The sequence below is a fragment of the Gorilla gorilla genome, chromosome 20, assembly GCF_029281585.2.
Source record: "Gorilla gorilla gorilla isolate KB3781 chromosome 20, NHGRI_mGorGor1-v2.1_pri, whole genome shotgun sequence".
NCBI lineage: Eukaryota > Metazoa > Chordata > Mammalia > Primates > Hominidae > Gorilla > Gorilla gorilla.
Window position 1 is genome coordinate 61,763,325 of NC_073244.2, and position 23,814 is coordinate 61,787,138.

Here is a 23,814-nt window from a genome sequence, read left to right on the forward strand (position 1 = left end):
GAAACCAAAATAAGGTTGTTTTATTCCAATCCTGAAGAACAATAGTCCAAACAATTCCCCTCCCCTGCTGGAGACTCTCCTGACCCCCAGTGCCCGCCCTCCCTCTCTCTTCAGAAGGCGAAGGGGGTCGATGTCTCCAGGTCTTGGAGAAAAACCAAAACCACACCCCTTCCATTTCTTCTCTACCCATCTCCCACACATTTCTTTTGTCTCATCTCCGATTTTTCTTCCCCCTCCTACATCCCGTCCCTTCCTCTCCTGCTTCCCCCAGCTTTTCCTCATGTCTTCATTTCCGTCTCTTTGCTTGTCCTCTCTCCTCCATTTCCGGCTCCCCTTTCCATTTTTTCTCGCTTACCTCCTCTCCTTCATCTGTCTTCTGTACTTTCTCCCTTTCCCCTCTCCCCACTGCACTCCCTAGACTGGCCAGTCTACTCTTGCCAGACACTCCCCATATGATCGCTTCCTCCCCCTCCCCCGAGCTCTGCCCCTTTCCTTCCTTCTGTCCCAGCCTGACCCTGTCTACACCTCTCATCACATGCTTCCTCTCCAGAGGGAAGCCCTCAGAATCCGCCCTGCCCATCAACACCTTCCCAAGCTGTGGCTCCAGGACCTCAGAGACCACTTACAGCTTGCCCTTGGACCCAGAGAGGCAAACTGCCGTGAGGAGGTCCCTGGATGACCCAGGAGGTGGCCAGGGGGACTGGAGCGGTCTCCTTGGCCTCAGCCCTATTATCTTTGGGATCGAAGAATGCCCTCCGACCCTCCTGGTGGAGGGTGGTGGGCAGAGGCATGAAGGGTCAGGGCTCTGGGGCTCTCCCCCAGCAATCCCTGAGCAGGTCCATGTGGAATAAGGCAGCCCCAGTGAGGAGGCGCGCTGCAAAGAGGTGTCTGCAGGGCAGACGGCGGGCGGCGTGAATTGAGCAGCTGCAGCGTGTCAGGGCCCCATCCAGGAAGAAGTCCGAGGTGCCGTCCTTAAGGGCAAAGCCAGCTCCGGTCCAGTGGAAACCCCGGGTCCCATGCTGCCTAGCAAAGGCCAACTCCTCAGCCACCAGGTCTGCCAGCTCTGGCCCGCAGGCTGCTCGGAATTTGGCCAGGGGTTCCCAGTCCACCTCCTCCTCTCCCGGGGGTCGGCAAAGCCTCTTTGGTTCCCTGGGGCCATCTTCGCCTCCTTCCTGCAGGCCGTCACCTGCAGCCGGGTGTTCACTCCTCGCCGCTGCCCATTCTGGGCTGCCTTCCAATACAGTCCCCACTGGGGTGCCAGACACGACTCCATTCCCCAGCCCTAGACACCGCCCTCCTGCGTCTCCCCACTCCATCCCTCGTCCAGCTCGGCTCTTGGGGCCCACGGACCGGGCTCCCCCTCCATCTCCATTCTCCATGCCTGTGACCCTCGTGTCTCCCAGCTGGACCAGAACTATATCCTCCAGGCCCCTTCTTCTTTTGACCCCCACCTTCGCTCCCCTCTCCTCTGCAATCTCTGGCCCTCTCCTCCTCTCATCTTCCCACTGGAGTCCCCTTTGGTCTCCGTTCTCAGGGGCCAACTCCAGGGACTTCTCCAAGGGGATCCCCCTCAAGTTTCTGACCTCCAGCCCCCTCCCCTTCTCTACTTCTGACTGTGGCCCCTTCCATTCTGCAGTTCTCAGTCCCCCTGCCCTTTCATCGTGCGGCTGCGCCCCCCTCCAGGGGCTTCCTTCAAGGCTCCTGACCCTCTCATAGTCAAACTGGGTCCCCCTCAGGTCGGTGGTACTCCTGCGATCTTCCAACTGGGCCACCCTCCAGGTATACCCTTCCAATCCTCTTAGCGCCTGGTCCTCCAACTGGGCCCCCCTCCAGACATAACCTTCCAGTCCCCAATCTTTCTCACCCTCCAACTGGGGCCCCCTCCAGTCTCTAATCTCTGGCCCTCTCAGGTGCCCTTTCTCCAACTTCGACCCTCTCAAGACACCCCCTTCCAGTCCCCTCGGCTTCTGATTCTCCAACTGACCCCCTCTCCGATCTCTGATCTGCAGTGCTCTCCCCTTCTCACCTTCGAACTGAGCCCCGCCCCAGTCTCTGGTTTCCAGTGCCCTTGCCCACTCCTTCTCCATCTGGGCTCCCCTCCAAATACTTCCTTCTTTCGGAGCCCCTCCCCAGTCGCCTGTCTCCAGGCCCCTCACCCTCTCGTTCTCCCCCTGGGCTCCCCTCCCTGGCTCATCCTCCAGCCAAGGCCCCCCGCCATCGGGCCCCTCGGGCACCGCCTCCCCGGCCGCGTCGGCCCACTGCATGGCCACCAGGTCGCGAAGGCACTGCGCCACGCCACGCGAGGGGCTGAGACGACGCAGCAGTCGCCGGCGGTGGCCTCGCACCAGGGCGCACGCGTCCAGGTCTCTGGCCGCCTCGAAGGCGCGGAAGCGGACCCACATGTCGCGGCGGGGCTCCCAGTTGCGCTCGAAGTAGTCCACGAAGGCGGCCGGGCCGTGGGCGTGGAGCTCGGCCAGCGCCTCGTCGTAGGCTGCGGGCGACGACGCGCCAGCCAGGCGGCACAGGCGCGACCACAGGCCCGGGTCCTCGCGGCCGGCGCCGCCCAGCTCCTGCGCCTTGCTGAAGAGCGTCTCCAGGCCCTGCGCGCGGCAGATCTGCACGCGCGCGCAGGGCAGCAGCTGGCGCACTGCAGGCAACTGCGCCGCCACCTCGGGCCCGGCGGTGAGGCAGCGCACGCGGCCCTTGACGTCTGGCGCGCTCTGCAGCAGCGACGCGAGCGCGAAGCGCAGCAGGCTCGGTGTGCCCGGGCGCGCCACGCAGCAGGCAGCCTGGCGCGCACGGCCCGAGCCGTCCACGCACAGCACGGCCAGCAGATCCAGCGCGCCCTGCAGCCCCGGCAGCCGGTCCACCAGCAGCATGCGCGGGAAGCGCCGCAGCAGCGCCCTGGTGCGCGACGTCAGGAAGAACACCGTCTCCACCACCGCCTGGTCCTCCACGAACACCAGCTTCACCTGCGGGCGGGGGCAGGGAGGCAAGGAAAGAGGTCAGAGGATGCTGGGGTCTCCCCGCCCAGCTCCCCGACCTCGGTTTCCCCTTCTACGGAAATGGAAACCCATTCATTCTTGCCTGCATATGCATTTATTCTTTTGACCGGCAGGAGGCAGTGCAGGGAAATGGTTAAAAACACTCTGGAGCCGGATTGCCTGGGTTTGAGATCCAGGTACCACAGTCTAACGGCTACGTGATTTTTTCCACATGACACTTTTAGCTTCTCTGAGCCTCAGTCTCCTCCGCCGGAAGCTGGCTATTCATTCCTCCGTGTGCTGAGGGGCAGTCTAGGGCAGTGGGTCTCAAAATGTGGGCCCTGGACCAGCAGCATCACCATCGGTTCTTGGGACCTGGACAGAAATGCACCTTCTCGGGGCCACCTCAGACCCACTGAGTCTGAAACTCTGGGGGCGGGCCCCAGCAATCTAGTTTGACAAGCCCTCCAGGGGACTCCTATGCATGCTTAAGGATGACTGGGCTAGTAGTAACGAGCTTAGATTGTGGAGGCAGATCATTTAGCTTTGAGTCCCACCCCCACCACTTCTGAACCCTGTGATTTAACCTCTCTGTGCCTCAGTTGCCTCCTTAACCTCCATATTCCCTGATTATCCCTTCTAGGCACTGAACATTCATTTCTCCATGCACTGAGAGGCAGGACAGTGGTGAAAAGCACAGCCTCTGAGGCCAAGATCCCTGGGCTGAGATCCTGGAGCCCCTGCTTCCTGGCTGTGTGCCTTCTGCCAACTTCCCTAACCTCCCTTTCATTTGTAAAGTGATGATAATAAGAGCATCTCTGTGATTGGAAAGATGAGATGCATTCAAGCATTTAGAACATTGCCTGGTACATATATTACTGTTATTACTTATCCAACAAATAGTAAGTGTTCTGAAAGTGGCCATTATAATTATCGTCTCTGTTCAAACATCACATCCCGGTCTTCTCTGACTTCCCAACTAAGCAAACACCCCATCTCTCTCTGGCTTCTTTTGGCCACGGCACTTACCACCCTTTGGCAAGTCATATCTTCCTTTCCTGATCTGCCCATTGCCTGCTTGCCCTCCTTAAGATGTAAGCCCCACAAGCACAGGGATGTTCCCGTTCGGGATGGTCTCTCTTGGCCTCTGCCCTATGTGGCTCTTCCCTTTGCTGATTTTATTCCGTATCCTTCTGCTGTAATAAACTGTAGCCTTGGCTATAACAGCACCCCTGATGCTTTGAATGCTACCTGCCCTGGAACAATGGCTCAATACATCCTGAGTGAGCGAACTCACGCGAGGGTGTGCAGCCATGTCCAAGGCCACATCTGTAAGGTTGGAGGTTTAAGGATCAGACTCCTGGATTTGCCTATTAGCCTTGGGACTTCAGGCAAGTGACCTCCCCTCAATGAGCCTTGGTTCCTTGTCTGGAAAAATGGAGATGTCTATTTAACAGGGTCATGGATGGGCTAAAATGAGATCACTCCTGGCCAACGCATGGAAGGACACCTGGCGTGCATCAGCTCTCAGCTGTTCTTACCGTCTGTCTCGATCTCTCAGCAGTATTCAGCACAAGTCTACATGGCTGACCCCAATAACAACCCTGGACACCAAGCCCCAAGTAAGTGTCCCTGGCTAGCAATACATCATTGTTGCCACATGTCATTGCTGGGAGAATTGAGCACTGTCCATGGGACTTCACTGAGAGACGACATCTGGCAGCTCATGCTGGTCTCTCTTGGCCTCTGCCCTATGTGCTGCTGCGAGATAATTAAGGAATCAGAGAGACTGATGGGGTCGCCTTGTGTGGTTCTTCCCTTTGCTGATTTTACTCTGTATCCTTCTGCTGTAATAAACTGTAGCCTTGACTATAACAATTTTTCTCAGTTCTGTGATTCCTTCTAGTGAATCATGGAAACTGAGGGTGGTCTTAGGGACCCCCATCTGCACCAGAGGAGTGACTTGCCCAAGGCCACTGCGCTAACAAGCAGTGATGCTGGGATCCAATGGATCCGGGCCATTAGGAATGATTGGAAACAAAAGCAGTAGGTGAGAGAACATGCGTGGGCGGCATTTTAAGGGGCAGGGTGACATTTGATGAAGGTGGGGCTATGTAAATGTGTATATATATATATATATATATTTTTTTTTTTTTTTTTTTTTTGAGACAGAGTCTCACTCTGTCACCCTGGCTGGAGTGCAGTGGCGTGATCTTGGCTCACTGCAACCTCTGCCTCCCGGGTTCAAGCGATTCTCCCTCCTCAGCCTCCCAAGTAGTTGGGATTACAGGTGCCCACCACCACGCCTGGCTAATTTTTGTATTATTAGTAGAGACGGGGTTTCACCATGTTGGCCAGGCTGATGAATACATTTTTCTGCCAGATATTTACTGAGAAAATATGATGTGCCATGTGCTGGCTCAGGCACAGAGGAGAACAAATGAGACACCACTGAGTGAGAGGAGACAGCCCCCAGGCCAAGGATAAAGAAATATAAAAAAGGTTTCGGGTGTGCAAAGCACACATGAAGTAGTTTCTCTGCACCAGGCACAGTTCCAACAGCTAATCTTTCATCCTTACAATATCCCTGTAAGACAGATACTATGATTATCATCCCCCTTTTTCAGATGAGGACACCGAGGCACACACGGCTTCAGTTGCTTGCCTGGAGTCACCCATGTGATTTGCAATACCAGGTGAGCTGGGATTTGAACCCTGACAGCTTGGGTCCAGGGCTTCTTGTTCCTGACCACTCTACCCTACAGCCTTCAAAAAATTGACCAAACAGGCCTGGCTTAGGCACACAGTGGACAGCAGTGGATTTTGCAGAGATGGAGACACCCACGGAGGAACAGATTTTGAGGATGCAAATGAATGTACGGGTGTCCTTTCAGACACACAAATTGGCAGCACGGGGAAGCATCTGCCATAGACAGCAGGTTCCACAAACATGAACATCGGAAACCATGCCTTTACTACTTTCCATTCACACCTCTTCCGACATGTGAGTAAACCCTCCCTTTTCCATGTGATCAGAATGTTCACATGAAACTGTTCTCCAGATGGCCCCAAAGAAAAAATTGAAGGAATAAAAATAATAGCTAAGGCCGGGCACAGTGGCTCATGCCTGTAATCCCAGCACTTTGGGAAGCCGAGGCGGGTGGATCACCTGAGGTCAGGAGTTCAAGACCAGCCTGACCAACATAGTGCAACTAAAAATACAAAAATTAGCTGGGCGTGGTGGTGCGCGCCTGTAATCTCAGCTACTTGGGAGGCTGAGACAGGAGAATTGCTTGAACCCGGGAGGCGGAGGCTGCAGTGAGCCGAGATTGTGCCACTGTACTCCAGCCTGGGCGACAGAGAGAGACTCCATCTCAAAAAAAAAACAAAAACAAAAAACAAAAACCAACAACAACAACAACAAAATAATAGCTAAATATTGAACATATGCAGGGCTTCCTACTTCTGGGCACGGTTCTACCCATTCTGCACACACACACACACACACACACACACACACACACTGCACTTTCTCACACAACAACCCCAACAGCCCTATAAGATAGTATTATCCCCATTTTACAGATAAATGAACTAAGGGTTGGAGAAGGTAAATAGGTTGTTCATAACTTGTTCCATGTCCCACAGCTAGTAACTGGCACAGCCAGAACGTTCATAAAGCTTTTAGCACATATCAACATAAATAAAATCAAGTCACCAGCTGTTACTATAACACCCCAAAATGGCTTTATGTAAAAACAGGCTATACGGCATAGAAAATATTCCCTTTGGGAGCCATGAAAAACTAGAAAAGCTGAAAGTGAGCTGCAGGAGGCCTGTGTAACTACAGAGCAGGGGAAACACGAGCCCCATATTCAGACAGGGCTTTGGGCGGCCCTTGATGAAACAGTATCCTGTGGTTATCTTTTGCCGCTTGCCAAGAAATTGCAGTTCTCCCTCTCCTGGGGACTTAGTAGCGTTGCACCTCCCTGCCCCCTTGCAGGTAAGCAGTGTCATGTGACTTGCTTTGGCCAATCAAGTGTGAGTGGGAGGGAGCTGCGGCATCGCATCCAAGGAGAAGCCTTCGCAGCCACCCCTGCCAGATATGGTAATTACGTTGGGCTGAATGCCCATCCTCCTGGGTCCCAGAATGACTCAGATAAACAGTACTCCCCCAACATCCCATGGTGGCTGTGTAAGTGAGCAAGAAATAAAATTCAATGAGTTCGGCCACTGAGATTTGAGGGCTGTTCATTATTACAGCGAAACCCAGGCCATCCTGACTCACACAGCCTCAAGACCCTCTATAACTCGCCCTCTAAATTTTTCCTTTGAGGAGAGAAACAAATGCGTTTAGTATGCTGGGACTATTACTTCTTTTTTTTTCTTTTTTTTTGAGATGGAGTCTCAATCTGTCACCCAGGCTGGAGTACAGTGGCATGATCTCGGCTCACTGCGACCTCCGCCCCCCCCAGGTTTAAGTGATTCTTCTGCCTCAGTCTCCCGAGTAGCTGGGACTACAGGCACCCACGAGCATGCCTGGCTAATTTATGTATTTTTAGTAGAGACGGGGTTTCACCATGTTGGCCAAGCTGGTCTCAAACTCCTGACCTCAAGTGATCCACCCACCTCAGCCTCTCAAAGTGCTGGGATTACAGGTGTGAGCCACTGCACCCACCTTCTATTTTCATCTTCTTTTTAAGAATTAATTATTTGAATATGCAAACATCCACATGGTCCTAAAGTCAAATAATGTAAAGCGATACGTAAAAGGTCTTACTCCCACCTCTTTAGTCTAATCAGTCTGTTTCCATTCACTATTCTACCCTCATCCACAGTTCTTGGTATTCTTCTAGAGTTTCTTTATATGAGTACAAGTAAGCATACCTATAATTCTTATTTGCTCTATTTTATAGATAATACAGCATATTATGTACAGTTTTGCATTTTGCTTTTTTAACTTAAAAATGTGTTTGAGAGATCTTTCAAAATAGTTCCTAGACTTGTTCTTATTCTTTTTTTTGTTTGTTTGTTTAGGATGGAGTCTCACTCTGTCGCCCAGGCTGGAGTGCAGTAGCACGATCTTGGCTCGCTGCAAGCTCCGCCTCCTGAGTTCACACCATTCTCCTGCCTCAGCCTCCCGAGTAGCTGGGACTACAGGTGCCTGCCACCATGCCTGGCTAATTTTTTGTATTTTTAGTAGTGACAGGGTTTCACCATGTGAGCCAGGATGGTCTTGATCTCCTGACCTTGTGATCTGCCCGCCTCGGCTTCCCAAAGTTCTCATTCTTTTTTAGTGCTGTGTAGTAATCCATGGATGGATATACCACAAGTTATGTAACCATTACCCGTTGGTGGAGTCTGGGTTGTTTCTAATCTGCTGCTTTCACAAACAACAATGGTTAACCTTGTAAGTAAGTCCTTCCACAGCTGTGCAACTACATCTGCAGGATAAATCACCAGTAGTGGGATTGTGAGCCTAAGGGTGAGTGTTCTTGTCATTTTGATAGATATTGCTAAATTGCCCTCCACTGAGATCATACCAGCTTCCCATGGAGTATTCTTTTTTTTGAGATGGAGTCTCGCTCTGTCACCCAGGCTGGAGTACAGTGGTGTGAGCTCAGCTCACTGCAAGCTCCGCCTTCCGGGTTCACGCCATTCTCCTGCCTCAGCCTCCCAAGTAGCTGGGACTACAGGCACCCGCCACCACACCTGGCTAATTTTTTGTATTTTTAGTAGAGACAGGGTTTCACCGTGTTAGCCAGGCTGGTCTTGATCTCCTGACCTCGTGATCCACCCGCCTCGGCCTCCCAAAGTGCTGGGATTACAGGCGTGAGCCATCACGCCTGGCCCCATTGAGTATTCTTAAAAGGGATACACTTGCATCAATGCTCGCCATTCTCAGAAGGCAAAGCATACACGTAAGAGAACGCTGCAACGTTTCCGGGCAAGGTCTCTCTTTTCAGGGCTTGCTTGCTGGTTACCCTGGTGCCTGCCACAAGTGAGGGAATGGAGATGTGACTGGACCCCAAAGCCCATCATCACCAGGCAGGGCAGGTGATAAAAGGTGTTAAAGGTTGGGTGCGGTGGCTCACGCCTGTAATCCCAGCACTTTGGGAGGCCGAGGCAGGCAGATCACCAGGCCATGAGATTGAGACCATCCTGGCCAACATGATGAAACCCCATCTCTACTAAAACACACACACACAAAATTAGCCAGGCCTGGTGGCGCGCGCCTGTGCAAAACAGCTCATTCATAAATCAGAGCCTTCCCTGGAAGGGGAGTTGTCTTTTCATTTTGAAGGCTGTCTTGGAATCTCGGCTAAACCACGGTTGGCTCCTGGGTCTGTGTTTTGGCCTGCTTTCATACTTTTTTTTTTTTGAGACGGAGTTTCGCTCTTGTCACCCAGGCTGGAGTGCACAGGGACAGTCCTGCAGAGGGCGGGTTCAGGGAAGAACAGCTGAGGCTTATTTATGTCAATGGTGGGTAGTGGAGGAGAGTTACTAGATCAGCAAAGACCAGTGGAGTAGGAAGTGCATGTGTGTTTGTCCCCATGGTGAAGGTCATGGGTCTGGATCCAGGCTGTGTGGGTCCGAAGCCCAGCTCTGTCACTAAATAGCTGTGTGACTTTGAGCCAGTTACTTGACTTCTCTGTGCTTCAGTTTCCTTGTCTGTAAAATGGGGAGGAGAATGGTGGACTATTTCCTCATAGGGCTCAGGTGAGATGAAAATGAGTTACAGTATGTAAAGCAATTAGGGTAGTGCCTGGCATATAGTAAGTGCTTGATAAACATTAGCTAAAATTATTATTATGTCGGGACAGAGGCCTGGGCTTGGGCTGGTGGCTGGAATCAGGGCTTCTTACTGGGCATGAGATGAAGACAGGAAGAGTGTGCCAGAGCTGAATCTTGACTTTACCCTGCCTTGGGACCTCTTCCACACACAAGGGAGACAAAGGCACAGCCAGGAGGAGAAGCCAGTTCTTCCCCTACTTTCTCATCTTTCTTTCCTCTTTAAACTTCAAGTTCACCCCAAACTTGAAGTTGGATTAAAGCCGCAGAGATTCCTTATGGAGCAGCAGCCATCCTCACTGTTCCTCCAACACAGCTTGCTTGTGCCTCTGGGCCTTTGCACTGGCTGTTCCTTCTGCCTGGAATTCTCTTCCCTCTGATGACAGAATGAGGGTCCCTTGCCTCTGTTCCATCTCCTCTGCTTCACCATCGTTTGCTTAAAGAGATCCTTCCCTGACCAATTCAAACAGCACCCTTAGAACTGTCCCGCTCCAGGCCCCGGCCTTTTTCTCCTTGATGATAACTTATCGCTCCATCACATTACAGGACATAGCACTCTTCCTTCTCCTAATTCTCCATCTGTGTGGTGGGTTCAGGTGTGTTCTCCCCTTGAGAACATTCATCAAACTAAGTATTTATCATTTGTGCATTTTCTGTTTGTGCAGTTCCATTAAAAAAAAAAATTTAAGTAGGCCTGGCGTGGTGGCTCATGCCTGTAATCCCAGCACTTTGGGAGGCCGAAGCAGGAGGACTGCTTCAGTCTGGGAGTTCAAGACTAGCCTGGGCAACACAGGGAGACCCCCCCACCGCCCCCGGCAACATCTCTACAAAAACTAAAAAATTAGCTGGGTGTGGTGGTGCACGCCTGTTGTCCCAGCTGCTTGGGAGAATGAGGTGGGAGGATTCCTTGAGCCTGGGACATTGAGGGTGCAGTGAGCCGTGACTGCACCACTGCACTCAGCCTGGGTGACAGTGAGATCCTGTCTCAAAAAAAAAAAGATTAAAAAAAAAAGAAACTTACATAGCATTTGTCATCACTGTGGCTCCCCTTCTTGCTAGCACCCAGCCCCTAGTGATGTTACATCATATTTGGACATGTTTGTCAGTTGTTGGTTTTTCCCGCCAGAACTGCAGGGGCGTTCTGGCAGTTACCTCTGCAAGGCAGCCAATAGCCAAAGGTGGCTATTTAAATTTCAATTAATTAGAATAAATTCAGGCCAGGCGCGGTGGCTCTCGCCTGTAATCCTAGCACTTTGGGAGGCTGAGGCGGACGGATCACAAGGTCAGGAGATCGAGACCATCCTGGCTAACATGGTGAAACCCTGTCTCTACTAAAAATACAAAAAAATTACCCGGCGTGGTGGCACGGCCTGTAGTCCCAGGTACTCGGAAGGCTGAGGCAGGAGAATCGCTTGAACCCGGGAGGCGGAGGTTGCAGTGAACCCAGATCACACCACTGCACTCCAGCCTGGGCGATAGAGCACCCCAGCCTGGGTGACAGAGTGAGACTCCATCTCAAAAAAATTAATTAATTAATTAATTCAGTTCCTCAGTGTACTGGACACATCTCAAGTGCTCAGTAGCCATTTGTGGCTGGGGGTGCAGAATCACAGAACGTTTCCATCCTGGAAGAAAGTTCTACTGGGCAGCACTACCCTAGAAGGTAAGCTCTCTGCGGACAGAGACCACGTGGGTCTGGTTTGCTGCTGCATCCCCAATGCCTCGGTAAGTACTTATTGAATGAATGAACGGATGAATGGAGGAAAGGAGTGAAGGGATGAGAGGGCGGATGAAGGAATGAATGACCCACGAGTCTTCAGCGCGGCTTTCCCCCGCCCCCTCCCCCAGCCTGCCTCTCCCGAGACCCCACCTTGGCCTCGGGGTCGGTGCGGAAGAGGCCCTCGAGCACGTGCAGGGCGTCCAGGACGCCGTGGTCGCGGCCCTTGCAGTAGGAGAGCAGGCGGCGCACGTCGGCTGGGGCCACGAACTGCTTGGAGATCTTGTTGGTGGTGCGCACCGGCAGGCAGGCGTTGGCCAGCAGGTGGCCCGGGCGGAAGTAGTAGGCGAACTCCAGCGGGCAGGCCGGGTGTGAGTGGGTCAGCTGGCACTCCGTCACCACGAGGCGGTCCCGCAGCGGGCTCAGCTTGACGATGATGAAGGCGGGGCAGCCGGGCTGGGGAGGCCTGTGGGAGGAACCACCACCGCCCTGGTCACATCACTCTGCTGCCCTCTTCTTCCTTTTCACTCACCTTTTTTTTTTTTTTTTAAACTAAGAATTGTTTCAGGCATAGAGAAGAGTAGAGGGCCCTAAGAATATGCCAGCTGTGTGACCTGGGGCAAGTCACTTCAAGTCTCTATGCCTCAGTTTCCTCATAGGTTACAAGGAAGGTCCTACTCATCATACCTTCCTCATAGGATCGTCATGAGCATGAAAAGAGTTAATATAGGTAAAGCACCTACACAGTGTCTGGAATATGGCAAGCAGTAAGTGTTCACTAAAATTCTATACCTACCACCCTTAGTTCTGTCAAAAGTGAGTGAATGTTTTATTGTATTTACCTTAACTTTTTTTAGAAATAAAAAATTTCAGATAGTCCTGTATCTGCTTCTGGTTTAGCAATAACATCAAAAGTTGAGGCCTTCTGTGAACGCTGCCCTAACAGATTATCTTCCTTCCCTCTGTCCCCAGAGGCAGCCACTATCAAAATTATCTATTAGCATTCCATGTATATTTTTATGCACCCATAAACAATGGGAGGTATGTTTCTGTTTTAAAAGCATTGTATACGTGAAAAAGGACCCAAACTCATTAGTCATCAAAGACACAACAAATTAAAACCCTAAGGAAATGCCACTACACATCAGCAGAATGGTCAAACAAAAGAGACTGATAACATCAAGTGTTGATGAGGACGTGGAGCAACTGGAACTCTCACCTATCACTGATGGGAACGTAAAATGGCACAAGCACTTTGGAAAACTTCATGGCAGTATCTACTAAAGCAAATTTTATGTCTCTCCTGTGACGCAGTGGTGCCACTCAGGACAAATGGGCATCTAAAGCTGTGTACGAGAATGTTCATAGCAGCACTATATGTATTTGCCAAATACTTGAAACCTAAATATCCAACAATAGAGTGAGAAAATAAGTTGTGGTATATTCCTAAAATAAAACACTAATCAGCACCAAGAATGAACACACCATTACAACCTCCAACAACACGGATGAATCTCACAAACCTACGAAGTGAAAGAAGCCAGACATGAAAGAGAAACTGATATCATTCCCATTTATATAAAGTTCAACAGCAGGCAAAGTTAACCTCTATCGTTAGGAGGCTAGATAGTGGTTACCCTTAAGTGGTTAACCCTGTGAGGGGGCACCAGGAGGTTTCTTGGGACTGGACATATTCTGTTTCTTGTTCTGGGTGCTGGTTACCTCTGATTTTTTTTTTTGGGAAAATTCATTCAGTTGCACACATATGATGTGTGTACTTTTCTGGATGTGTGTTACATTTTTTAAAAGTCTACTTCGAAAAAACTTTGTTTTTGGCCGGGCGTGGTGGCTCACGCCTGTAATCCCAGCACTTTGGGAGGCTGAGGGGGGACGGATCACCTGAGATCAGGAGTTTGAGACCAGCCTGGCCAACATGGTGAAACCCTGTCTCTACTAAAAATATATATATATATATACATATTAGCCAGGTGTGCTGGCTAATAATAGGCTAATGGGATTACACCTGTAATTCCAGCTACTTGGGAGGCTGAGGAAGGAGAATGGCTTTAACCCGGGAGGCAGGGATTGCAGTGAGCCGAGATCGCACTACTGCACTCCAGCCTGGGGTGACAGAGCGAGACCCTGTCTCAAAGCAAAAAAAAAAAAAAAAAGAAAAAAGAAAAAAAAGAAAAAGAAAACTCTTTGTTTCCGAGCATTGTGGTAGCAAGAATCATGGTTCCCCAAAATATTCACATCATAGTCACTGAAACTGTGCATATGCTGCCTTCCATGGCAAGAGGACCTTTGCAGGTGTGATGAAATTAAGGGTCTTGAGATTGGGAGAGTCTGGATTACCCAGGTAGGCCCAAATGTCATCACAAAGGTTCTTATAAGGGAAAGAGGGAAGTAAGAGGATCAAAGTCAGAGAGAGATTGAAAGATGCTACCTTCTAGCTTTAAAGATGGAGGAAAAGCCAGGCACGGTGGCACTTGCTTATAGTCCCAGTTACTCAGGAGGCTGAGCTGGGAGGATCATTTGAGTTCAGCCTGGGCAACATAGTGAGACTAGTGAGACCCCTATCTCTCAAAAAAAAAAAAAAAAATTGGAAGAATGGCCTGGTGCGGTGGCTCATGCCTGTAATCCCAGAACTCTGGGAGGCCGAGGTGGGCGGATCACCTGAGGTTGGGAATTCAAGACCAGCCTGACCAACATGGAGAAACGCTGTCTCTACTAAAAATACAAAATTAGCCAGGCGTGGTGGTGCATGCCTGTAATCCCAGCTACTTGGGAGGCTGAGGCAGGAGAATCACTTGAACCCAGGAGGCGGAGGTTGTGGTGAGCCGAGATCGCACCACTGCACTCCAGCCTGGGCAACAGAAGCAAAACTCCGTCTAGAATAAATAAATAAATAAAATAAATGGAGGAAGAGGCTCCAAGCCAAAGAGCATGGGTGGTCTCTAGAAGCTGGAAGGATAAGGAAGCAGATTCTCCTTAGAGCCTCCAGAACACAGCACTGCCAATGTCTTGATTTTAGCCCTGAGACCCATATTGGCCGCCTGACCTCCAGAACTGTGAGATAAATAAATTGGTATTGTTTTAAGCCACCATATTTGTGGTAGTTTGTTACATCAATTGAGACTAAGACAATCATCCCACCCTACAGATGCCTTTGCAGCTGGCTTTTCACTCGGATTTTCAAAACTGTTCAGTTTCATTCCTTTTACTGCTGCCAAATGTTCCACTCCACGGCTCTGCCATCTACGATGGTGTTTCCAGTTCTCCTCTGTTACGAATGATGCTTCAATCACCCCAACGTGTGATACAACACTCTCTTATACATCTCTTTATGTGTGTGAGCAAGAGTTTGTCTAGGACAGCGGTTCTCAGACTGCACAGCATAGCCCATTACATGAAATTAATGTAGAGTTGCAACCAGCGCTGTAGATAATGAAATAGGGCCGGGTGCAGTGGCTAGCACCTGTCATCCCAGCACTTTGGGAGGCTGAGGCAGGAGGATCACTTCACTTGAGTCCAGGAGTTCAAGACCAGCCTGGGCAACATAGCAAGAGCCCTTCTCTACAAAAAATTAAAACATAAAAAAGTAGTCAGGCATTGTGGCACACACCCATAGTCCTAGCTATTCTGGGAGGCTGAGGCAAGAGGATCACTTGAGCCCAGGAATCCGAGGTTACAGTGAGCTATGATGGCACCATCATATTCCAGCCTGGGCAACGGAGCAAGACCTTGTCTCAAAAAAGAAAATAAAAGAAAGGGAATAGGAAAAAAAAATCAGAGTGTATTTCTCTGATAGTAATATTTAAATTGGCATCTGATTTCTGAAGAGGGGTTCAGTGTTTCTCCATGGGGGGTAATATCAGCATTTTTTGGCAGATTTTATGTTTATACAGCAGGAGCTGTCAAACATTTTCTGCAAAGGGCCAGGTAGTAAATGTTTAATATATTCTGTTGCTATATTGCAAACGAAGCCATAGACAATACGTAAATGACCAGGCATGGCTATGTTCCAATAAAACTTCATTTATAAAAATAGGCTACAGGCCGGGCGTGGTGGCTGACGCCTGTAATTCCAGCACTTTGAGAGGCTGAGGTGGCCAGATCACGAGGTCAAGAGTTCGAGACCAGTCTGACCAACGTGGGGAAACCCTGTCTCTACTAAAAATACAAAAATTAGCCAGGTGTGGTGGCACACGCCCATAGTCCCAGCTACTCAGGAGGCTGAGGCAGGAGAATCGCTTGAACCCAGGAGGTGGAGGTTGCAGTGAGCCGAGATCGCGCCACTGCACTCCAGCCTGGGCGACAGAGCGAGACTCTGTCTCAAGAAGAAGAAGAAAAAAAAGTAGGCTGCAGGTTGGGATTGGTCCAAGGGCTTCCTAGTTTGCTGACCCTTGTAACACAGACTGCCCGGGGCCTGGTATGTAGTTAGGAAACCCTGGCTCCCAGGTAGTAAATACCCCAGTAACACACCCCCTAAAAGCCCTCCTATGCTTTTTCCAAATGGCCCCCCAACTGGGTGATTCTCCCCAGGATCCACCCAGAGAAATGCTTAAATCCACCAGTATAAATGCTTAAAAATTTTCTTTGTTAAACCAGAAGGGCATCCTTGACACACCCCTTTTTTCCTACATGCACGAGGTGAAGAAAAACGCAGGAGCCTGCTAGATTTTAAAAATCAACATACAGAGTTTGAGACTTTATGCCTCATTTAAAGTAACAAGGCCGGGCACGGTGGCTCACGCCTATAATCCCAGCACTTTTGGGAGGCCAAGGCGGGCGGATCACTTGAGGTCAGGAGTTCAAGACCAGCCTGGCCAACATAGGCAAACCCCATCTTTACTAAAAATACAAAAATTAGCTGAGCGTGGTGGCGGGCACCTGTAATCGCAGCTACTCAGGAGGCTGAGCCAGGAGAATCGCTTGAACCTGGGAGATGGAGGTTGTAGTGAGCTGAGACTACACCATTGCACTCCAGCCTGGGCGACAAGAGCGAAGCTCCGTCTCAAAAAATACAAAAATAATGCACATTTAGAAAATTATTCAATGTACAAATAAACATGAATAAAATAAACATACAGCCACCATGTGGTATCAGGTGGAAGCAAAGGAAATCCCCGCGTGCAGCCATGTTCGATTTATCAAGATTGCAAGTTCACGGTATGCCACCCCGTACATTTTTCTAGAATAATTCGTGGGCTTTTGTGAAACCCTTGTCTGACTTCCTTCAGCCTAGGTGTTTCAGGCCCTAGGACAGCCCCTTGCTCCGGGTAGGTCACCTCTTCTGTGAAGCCATGAATCTTGCCAGAGAACAGTGCGTCTCCTCTGCAGGGGCCCAGAATCTCACATAACCACCTACTGGTGCTTCAACACGCCATTTTTCCAATTTCTCTCCACCTATCTGGAGGAATAATGTCATCCCCCCACTAAATGTAAATTCCACATGGATAGGAATTTTTGTCTATTTTGTTTATCTCTGTATCCTCAGCACCTAGAATAGTACCTGGCGTCTGGAGGTATTCAGTAAGTGTGTGATGATTCAGTGACTAAATCCCACGATGTAATCTACAAACCCTGGCACACCTACTCTGGGATATGGTCTCCATTCCACCAAAACCATCCATCACCACGTCCTACCCATCCACATTTTTTCCATTTCCACAACCTATCGTAAGTTCTTCCCTCCTTCATAAAACATTCCTCTCCCTTTTCACCTAGTCAACTCCTACTCATCTTTCAGGCCTCACAGCCAGCATCGCCTCCTCCAGGAAGTCTTCCCTGACCATATCCTGGCTAGGGCACAGTCCATCACATGTAGGGAATTTTATTTTTTTTTAATTTTTATTTATTTATTCTTTTGGAGACGGAGTCTCACTCTGTCCCCAGTGGCACGATCTCGGCTCACTGCAACCTCCGCCTCCCGGGATCAAGCAATTCTCCTGCCTCAGCCTCCTGAGTAGATGAGATTACAGGTACACGCCGCCACACCCAGCTAATTTTTTTTTTTTAATTTTTATTTTAGTAGAGACGGAGTTTCACCATGTTGCCCAGGCTGGTCTCAAACTCCTGAGCTCAGGCAATCCACCCGCCTCGGCCTCCCAAAGTGCTAGGATTACAGGTGTGAGCCACCGCACCTGGCCGGGATTTTTATTTATGTCCATCTGTAATGTACGCTCCCCACAGAAATCCCAGCATCTAAAACCACCACCTTGCACATTGCAGGGGCTCCCAAAAACCTCTTGGGTGAAGGGATGGATAGGCTGGTGCCCAGAACCAACACATCTTTAGGGGACCCATGGCACGGTCATCCCTCACACTGAGGGTTGAATGATTGAAATAAAGATGAGGGAAGGAGAGAGAAAGAGAAAGTGAGAAAGAAAGGCGGGAGGGTGGTAATTAAAATCATGGGCTTAGTAACCAGAATGAGGGGCCAGACCCTGGTTTTCCCTCTTAGCTGCTGTGTTATCCTGGGAACAATCTTTAAGCATCCTGTGCCTCTTTTCTCACCTGGAAAGTGGGGCCAATAGTAATACTAGTCTCTCAGGCTTGTAGAGAGGGCTAAATAAGAGGATTAAATTATGTAAAGTGGTTAGAAATGGGCTAGTGCATAGTAAACAATGCAGAAATAGTACCTGCTATTTTTTTAAACTTTTTTTCAAGGACCCGTTGCTTTGCTTTGATTTGCCTTCCACTTACCCATTTATTCATTTTTTTGAGATAGAGTCTCGCTCTGTTGCCCAGGCTGGAATGCACTGGCACAATCTTAGCTCACTGCAACCTTTGCCTCCTGGGTTCAAGTGATTCTCCTGCCTCAGCTTCCCGAGTAGCTGGGATTACAGGCACCTGCCACCAGGCCCGGCTAATTTTTGTATTTTTAGTACAGACAGGGTTTCACCCTGTTGGCCAGGCTGGTCTCAAACTCCTGACTTCAAGTGATCTGCCTGCCTCGGCCTCCCAAAGTGTTGGGATTACAGGCGAGAGCCACCGCACCCGACTACCCATTTATTCTTGATCGTTCAGGTTTTCAAGGTCTTTGTGTTTTCAACGGCCGGTGTGTATTGAGAAAGGCTGAGCAATTCTGTTCCAGGGAGGGAAGTGCTGAGAGAGAGGGATGGGGGAGGAACTGGAGCTGGAGAGCTGAAGCTGCAGCAGTGGTGACTTCGAGAGAGTCACTGTGTAACCTCTGGCAAGGGGGAAGGAGTGGACAGGAAGAAAGTTCTTGTCTGGTTCCTTGCACCCTCAGCCCCAGCCTCCTCCTTCATATCCCTTCTCTCTCCCCCACATCGTCTCCCACACGGCCCCAGAGGGATCTTCCTCCACCCAGAACTGACCCTACTCACAGCCTTCTAGGGCTCCCACCACCCCCAGATAAAGTCCCAACTCCTGTACTCAGCCCTGCCAGATCCAGGCCTTGACACCACTGCAGCCTCATGTCCTGCCTTTCCTTACACACTAACTTCTCCAGCCTGACCTCGGCCCATGGGCTGTCCCTGGGCTGTGGCACTGGAGAGGCTCTGCTTTGAGCAGCTCGAGAGAGTGAGGGAGCTAGACATGACGGCTCCAAAATATCATTCCTGAACCGGCTCATCAACCACCTGATCCCGCACTCCCCATTCAGAGACCATCTCATCATCTACCCAGTCCCAGGAGTGTACCCAGGGCCCTGTCCTCGCCCCCTCCATAGTCCTGTCTCTCCTGCTCCTTGGCTGTCTCTGATATTTGTAGAGCACTTGGGACAGTACCTGCACATAGTAAACCTAGTGTGTCTGTTAGCTCACATACTATACATACATAAACATATCAACAAAATTCTTCAAGGTTCTGCTTACTGGTTACCTCTTCCAGGAAGCCTTCCAGAACCACCCAGTAAGCTTTCAGGTGGAGCTGACCACTCCCTTTGTATCCTCCTCTCATCTCCCCCTCAATCTCACTCTCACTGCTATGGGCTACTATCTATAATTTTTTTTTGTTTTTTGGTCTTTGTCTACCCCATTAAGTTCTGAACTGTTCAAGAGCCGAGATCAGTCTTGGATTCTAAATGTCCAGTGAAGGGCATGCACATAGTAGGTGCTCAATAAGCATTTGTTACATTGGAACTGGGTTCTGTTAATAGGTTTCAGATTAGGCCTGAGCTTCTTTGAGCTTCTTGCAAGCTCTAACGTTCTAGGTTTCTGGGTGATGTGTGTGTTTGATGCTGTTCCACTTTCAGATCTCCGAGTCTCTGTTTCTAGAATAAGTAGTGAGAAAGAAGTTGCAAAAATGTATTTCACAATACATGTTTAAATAACTACCGGTGAAAGAGCTGTTAGAGTGTGCTTACTCTGTGCTGGATGCCTTTCTGAATAATTTACCTATGAGATAGACACTATTATGTCTCCCATTTTCCACATGAGGAAACTGAGGCCACAGAAAGGTGGAGTCACTCGCTCAACAGCATCCACCAAGCATCAGCAGTGCAATGGCCCAGAGTCCATGCTCTCAAATCCTGTAACAGCTATCACTTAACCAGCCACCCCATGTTCCAGGCACCAGGGTTATGTGTTTTTCTCATGTATGATCTCACAGTATCCTCACAATGGCCCCAAGAGGTGGGTATCGTGATAACCCCATTTCAAAGGATGAGAAAACTGAGGCTTGGAGATGTGAAGTCCATTGCCCAAAGTCACCCATCCAGGAAGTCGTGGAGCATGTCTCAGGCAGCCTGAAGGCAGAGCCTGTGTTCTTAAGCACTCTGTTCTTGTCTACAGCTCCCCAACCAAGGGTCTCAAACTCACACACCTACTGGGACCAGGCAGGCAAAACAAGCAAAAGACAGTGCTAGGGATGAGGCAGCAGAGAGTGGCAGGGTCTGGGGCAAACCTGGGCAGCAAAGCCCCATCCAAGAGGGGTGGCCGTCTGCCAATGGAAACATGGGCTCACCTCTTCCGGTGTTCCGGTGGAAGCTGGAAACCTAACTGTGTGGGGAACAACCCCTGTTTAAAACTGGGGTCAGACCAGGCACCGTGGCTCACACCTGTAATCCCAGCACTTTGGGAGGCTGAGGCAGGCGGATCACCTGAGGTCAGGAGTTCAAGACCAGCCTGGCCAACATGGTGAAACCCTAAAAATACAAAAATTAGCTGGGCATGGTGGCGCATGCCTGTAATCCCAGCTACTGGGGAGGCTAAGGCAGGAGAATTGCTTGAGCCCAGGAGGCTGAGGTTGCAGTGAGTGGAGATTGTGCCACTGCACTCCAGTGTGGATGACAGAGCAAGACTCCGTCTCAAATAAAATAAAGTAAAATAAAATTGCGGTCAATTTGGCTGGGTGTGGGGGCTCATGCCTGTAATCCCAGCATTCTGGGAGGCCGAGGTGGGCAGATCACCTCAGCCTCCTTGAGGTCAGGAGTTCGAGACCAGCCTGGCCAACATGGTGAAACCCCATCTCTACTACAAATACAAAAATTAGGTGGGCATAGTGGCACACACCTGTAGTCCCAGCTACTTGGGAGGCTGAGGTGGGAGAATCTCTTGAACCCAGGAGTTGGAGGTTGCAGGGAGCCAAGATCACACTACTGCTCTCCAGCCTGGGCAACAGAGTGAGACCCCGTCTCAAAAAAATAAAGAATAAATAAAATACAATTGGGGTCCATTAAAATACCCCTGGCCACCTGGGTGTGATTCTGGCTCTCCTGGATTTCTCACCTACCCCTCTTTGCACAGTTGTAGGGAACTACCTGTGAGCTTGTTCTTTTAACGTCAATCTTTCTGTCCAGTCAGAAAGTACCAGAAGGGCAGGGATTTTTGTCTCTTGCCCAACTCCATCGCTCCAACTAGAATATCCCCAGCCCACAGCATGGGACCTGACCCCTTATTCACTGAATAGATGGATCCTTTTCTTTATCCTGCGGCTTCTCTGCAGTTCAGTCTCCCAGTCTTTGTCATGTGTACAAAACCTGGCTCTTCTGTTTCCCTGGCTGTCTCTGGTGTCTCTGCCTCCATGTCTCTGGAATTTTCCGTGACTTTTTCCTCCTCTTGGGGTGTGTGTGTTTTATGCTCTGCCTCTCGAAGTCTCTATTACATTCTGTAAGTCAGGCCGGGCACAGTGGCTCACGGCTGTAATCCCAGCACTTTGGGAGGCAAGACGGGCAGATCACCTGAGGTCATGAGTTTGAGACCAGCCTGGCCAACATGGTGAAACCCCATCTCTACAAAAATCCAAAAATTGGCCAGGCGTGGTGGCGCGTGCCTGTAATCCCAGCTACTCAGGAGGTTGAGGCAGGAGAAACAAAGCTTGAACTCGGGAGGTGGAGGTTGCAGTGAGCCGAGATTGTGCCATTGCACTCCAGCCTGAGTGACAGAGCAAGACTCTGTCTCAAAAAAACAGAACAAAGCAAAACAAAACAAAACCAAAAACAAAAAAACACACAAAAATTAGCCGGGCATGATGGCAGGTGCCTGTAGTCCTAGCTACTCGGGAGGCTGAGGCAGGAGAATCACTTGAACCTAGGAGGTGGAGGCTGCAGATGGCACCATTGCACTCAAGCCTGAGTGACAGAGCGAGACTCCATCTCGAAAAAAAAAAAGTCTGTAAGTCGGGCCCACACCATCTCTTGCTCCGTGAGTATCTTTGTCTCTCTAGCTCCTCTTCTGTCTCTCAGTACATGTCCCTCCTTGACTCCCGCCTCTCTGCAAGGTGTATTTGGCTGTCTCAGTTGGCCTCTCCCCCTCTGCATCTCTGGGTAGGGTGTTCTCTGCCCGTCTCCCACCCACACCCACCCCCGGTGCTCCCCTTCCCCCCAGCAGGACAGCGGCTCAGGTTCACGCACCCCACGGCGGGCCGGCTGGGCGCACGCACGTCCTTGCACACAAGCCGCACGTAGCTGTACTTGAGCACGTCGATGAGCGTGTAGAGCGGGGGCGCACTGGCCCAGCGGCAGCGCGCCAGGTGCATGGAGCTCTTGACGAAGAAGAGCGCCAGCCGCTGCTGGCACCACGCGTCGAAGAAGCGGCTGAACTCGGCCCACGAGAAGAAGGCCCGCTCCCGCAGCTCCTGCTCCTCCTGCCCCGCAGCCGTGCCGGGTGGGGGCTCCGGCCGCTCCATCCTGGGGGCCTGCGTGGAGGAGAGGAGAACAGGTGGATATCAGACCCATTCCCACCCGGGGTATCTCATCTACTCCATTCTTGGCCTGCCCCGTCGGTTGCTGGTGCCTCTATCGAGGTGGGTAGCCCGGGGTCGGACGTGCCTGTTTTTCTCCAAATATATAAATATCAACCTCCATCCTATCTTTGGCCTCCTCCCACCGCCTTATCCCTGGTTCACTTGGAGCCTGTCATCTTGATTCCTAATTCCAACTCGTCTCCTCCTCCGCAGATGTGACCCTTAGGTACAGTTGGAATCTCTCCTCCCAAAATACGACCCTTAAGCTCAGATGTCCCTTAAGGACATCTCCTCAAATGTGTTCTCAAATTCCAGCTAAAACCTCCTCCCCTTCCAGCTGTGTCTCTCACCCAAGAGTAACTTCTAACGCTCGTATTCATCTGGAACTCTTCCTTCCATGTGCCAGCAGTTGGCTGTAACCCCTCCAAAGACGCTCCATCTCCAGATGTGCTCCCACATCCAGGCCACGGACCCCTCACCCGGTCACATGCTTCATGCACCTGTGGCTCCGCACTCCCCAGATGTGTCTCTGGCGTGCAGCTGTTGCCCCTTCCCCCGATTATGACCCTATGGCTCGCCACATGCAGCTGTAGCTGGGGCTTCCCTGAGACACTCTCATCTCCAGATGTACTCCCCACATGCAGTCATCCACGCTTCGCCTACAGGTGTGTGCCCCACTTGTGGCTAGTTCTCCTCGGAAGTGTCACCAGTATTCACCTGTGGTCCCCTCCTCCTCAGATGCGGCCCCTAGTCCAGCTGTGGGCCCCTCCTCCCAGTTACATCCACCATCCCCCGCAATATGCATCTTCGTTCTAGACATGGCCCCTCGTCCTCGGATGGGCTCCTTCACCCCAGATGCTCCCCCCACGTCCAGCTGCGCGTCTCCCCTCGAGCAGCCCCATCCAGCCCGCTCCCGACCCTCCTACTCCCCCCCGCCCCGCCCGCTGCGGCACCTTCCAGCCCCGCCGTCCCACCTAGCTGTGCCTCTCCCCTCCCCAAGATGTGCACCCTTCCCGCCCCTCCCCACTCACCTACCCGCCCCGGAGCGGCGTCCACCTCCCACAATGCCCCGCGCCCAGGCCTGGCCCGACCCTTGCTCCCGGGATGCCCCGCGCGGTCTCCCGCCTCTCTTCCCGCCGTGCCTCGCGCGGGCGCTTCCACCGATTCCTC

General features: G+C 51.0%; 1 protein-coding gene across 4 annotated transcripts; it reads right to left on the minus strand.

The window, feature by feature from the left end:
- ZSWIM9 (zinc finger SWIM-type containing 9) lies at positions 1-23,702 on the minus strand. 4 transcript variants are annotated; one of them, XM_031004146.3, is made up of 4 exons: positions 23,680-23,702; positions 22,313-22,596; positions 11,647-11,959; positions 1-2,972 (listed from the first exon to the last, which is right to left on the minus strand). In XM_031004146.3, the coding sequence occupies exons 2-4, from the start codon at positions 22,585-22,587 to the stop codon at positions 798-800; spliced, it is 2,763 nt and encodes a 920-aa protein (XP_030860006.1). In that variant the 5' UTR covers positions 22,588-22,596; positions 23,680-23,702; the 3' UTR covers positions 1-797. The 4 variants fall into 4 exon arrangements, with proteins under 4 accessions (XP_030860006.1, XP_030860003.1, XP_030860005.1 ...); XM_031004143.3 differs by lacking the exon at positions 23,680-23,702 and adding an exon at positions 22,995-23,455; XM_031004145.3 differs by lacking the exon at positions 23,680-23,702 and adding an exon at positions 23,362-23,443.
- Positions 23,703-23,814: the final 112 nt, after the last annotated feature.

Excerpts from the sequence above, each read along its gene's own strand:
- ZSWIM9 (XM_031004143.3), bottom strand. The coding sequence starts at position 23,024 with ATGAATACGAGCGTTAGAAGTTACTCTTGG. Across the intron at positions 22,597-22,994 it reads GCGTTAGAAGTTACTCTTGG|GCCCCCAGGATGGAGCGGCC; the intron begins GTGAGAGACACA and ends TCCTCCACGCAG. Across the intron at positions 2,973-11,646 it reads GCACCGACCCCGAGGCCAAG|GTGAAGCTGGTGTTCGTGGA; the intron begins GTGGGGTCTCGG and ends CCCCGCCCGCAG.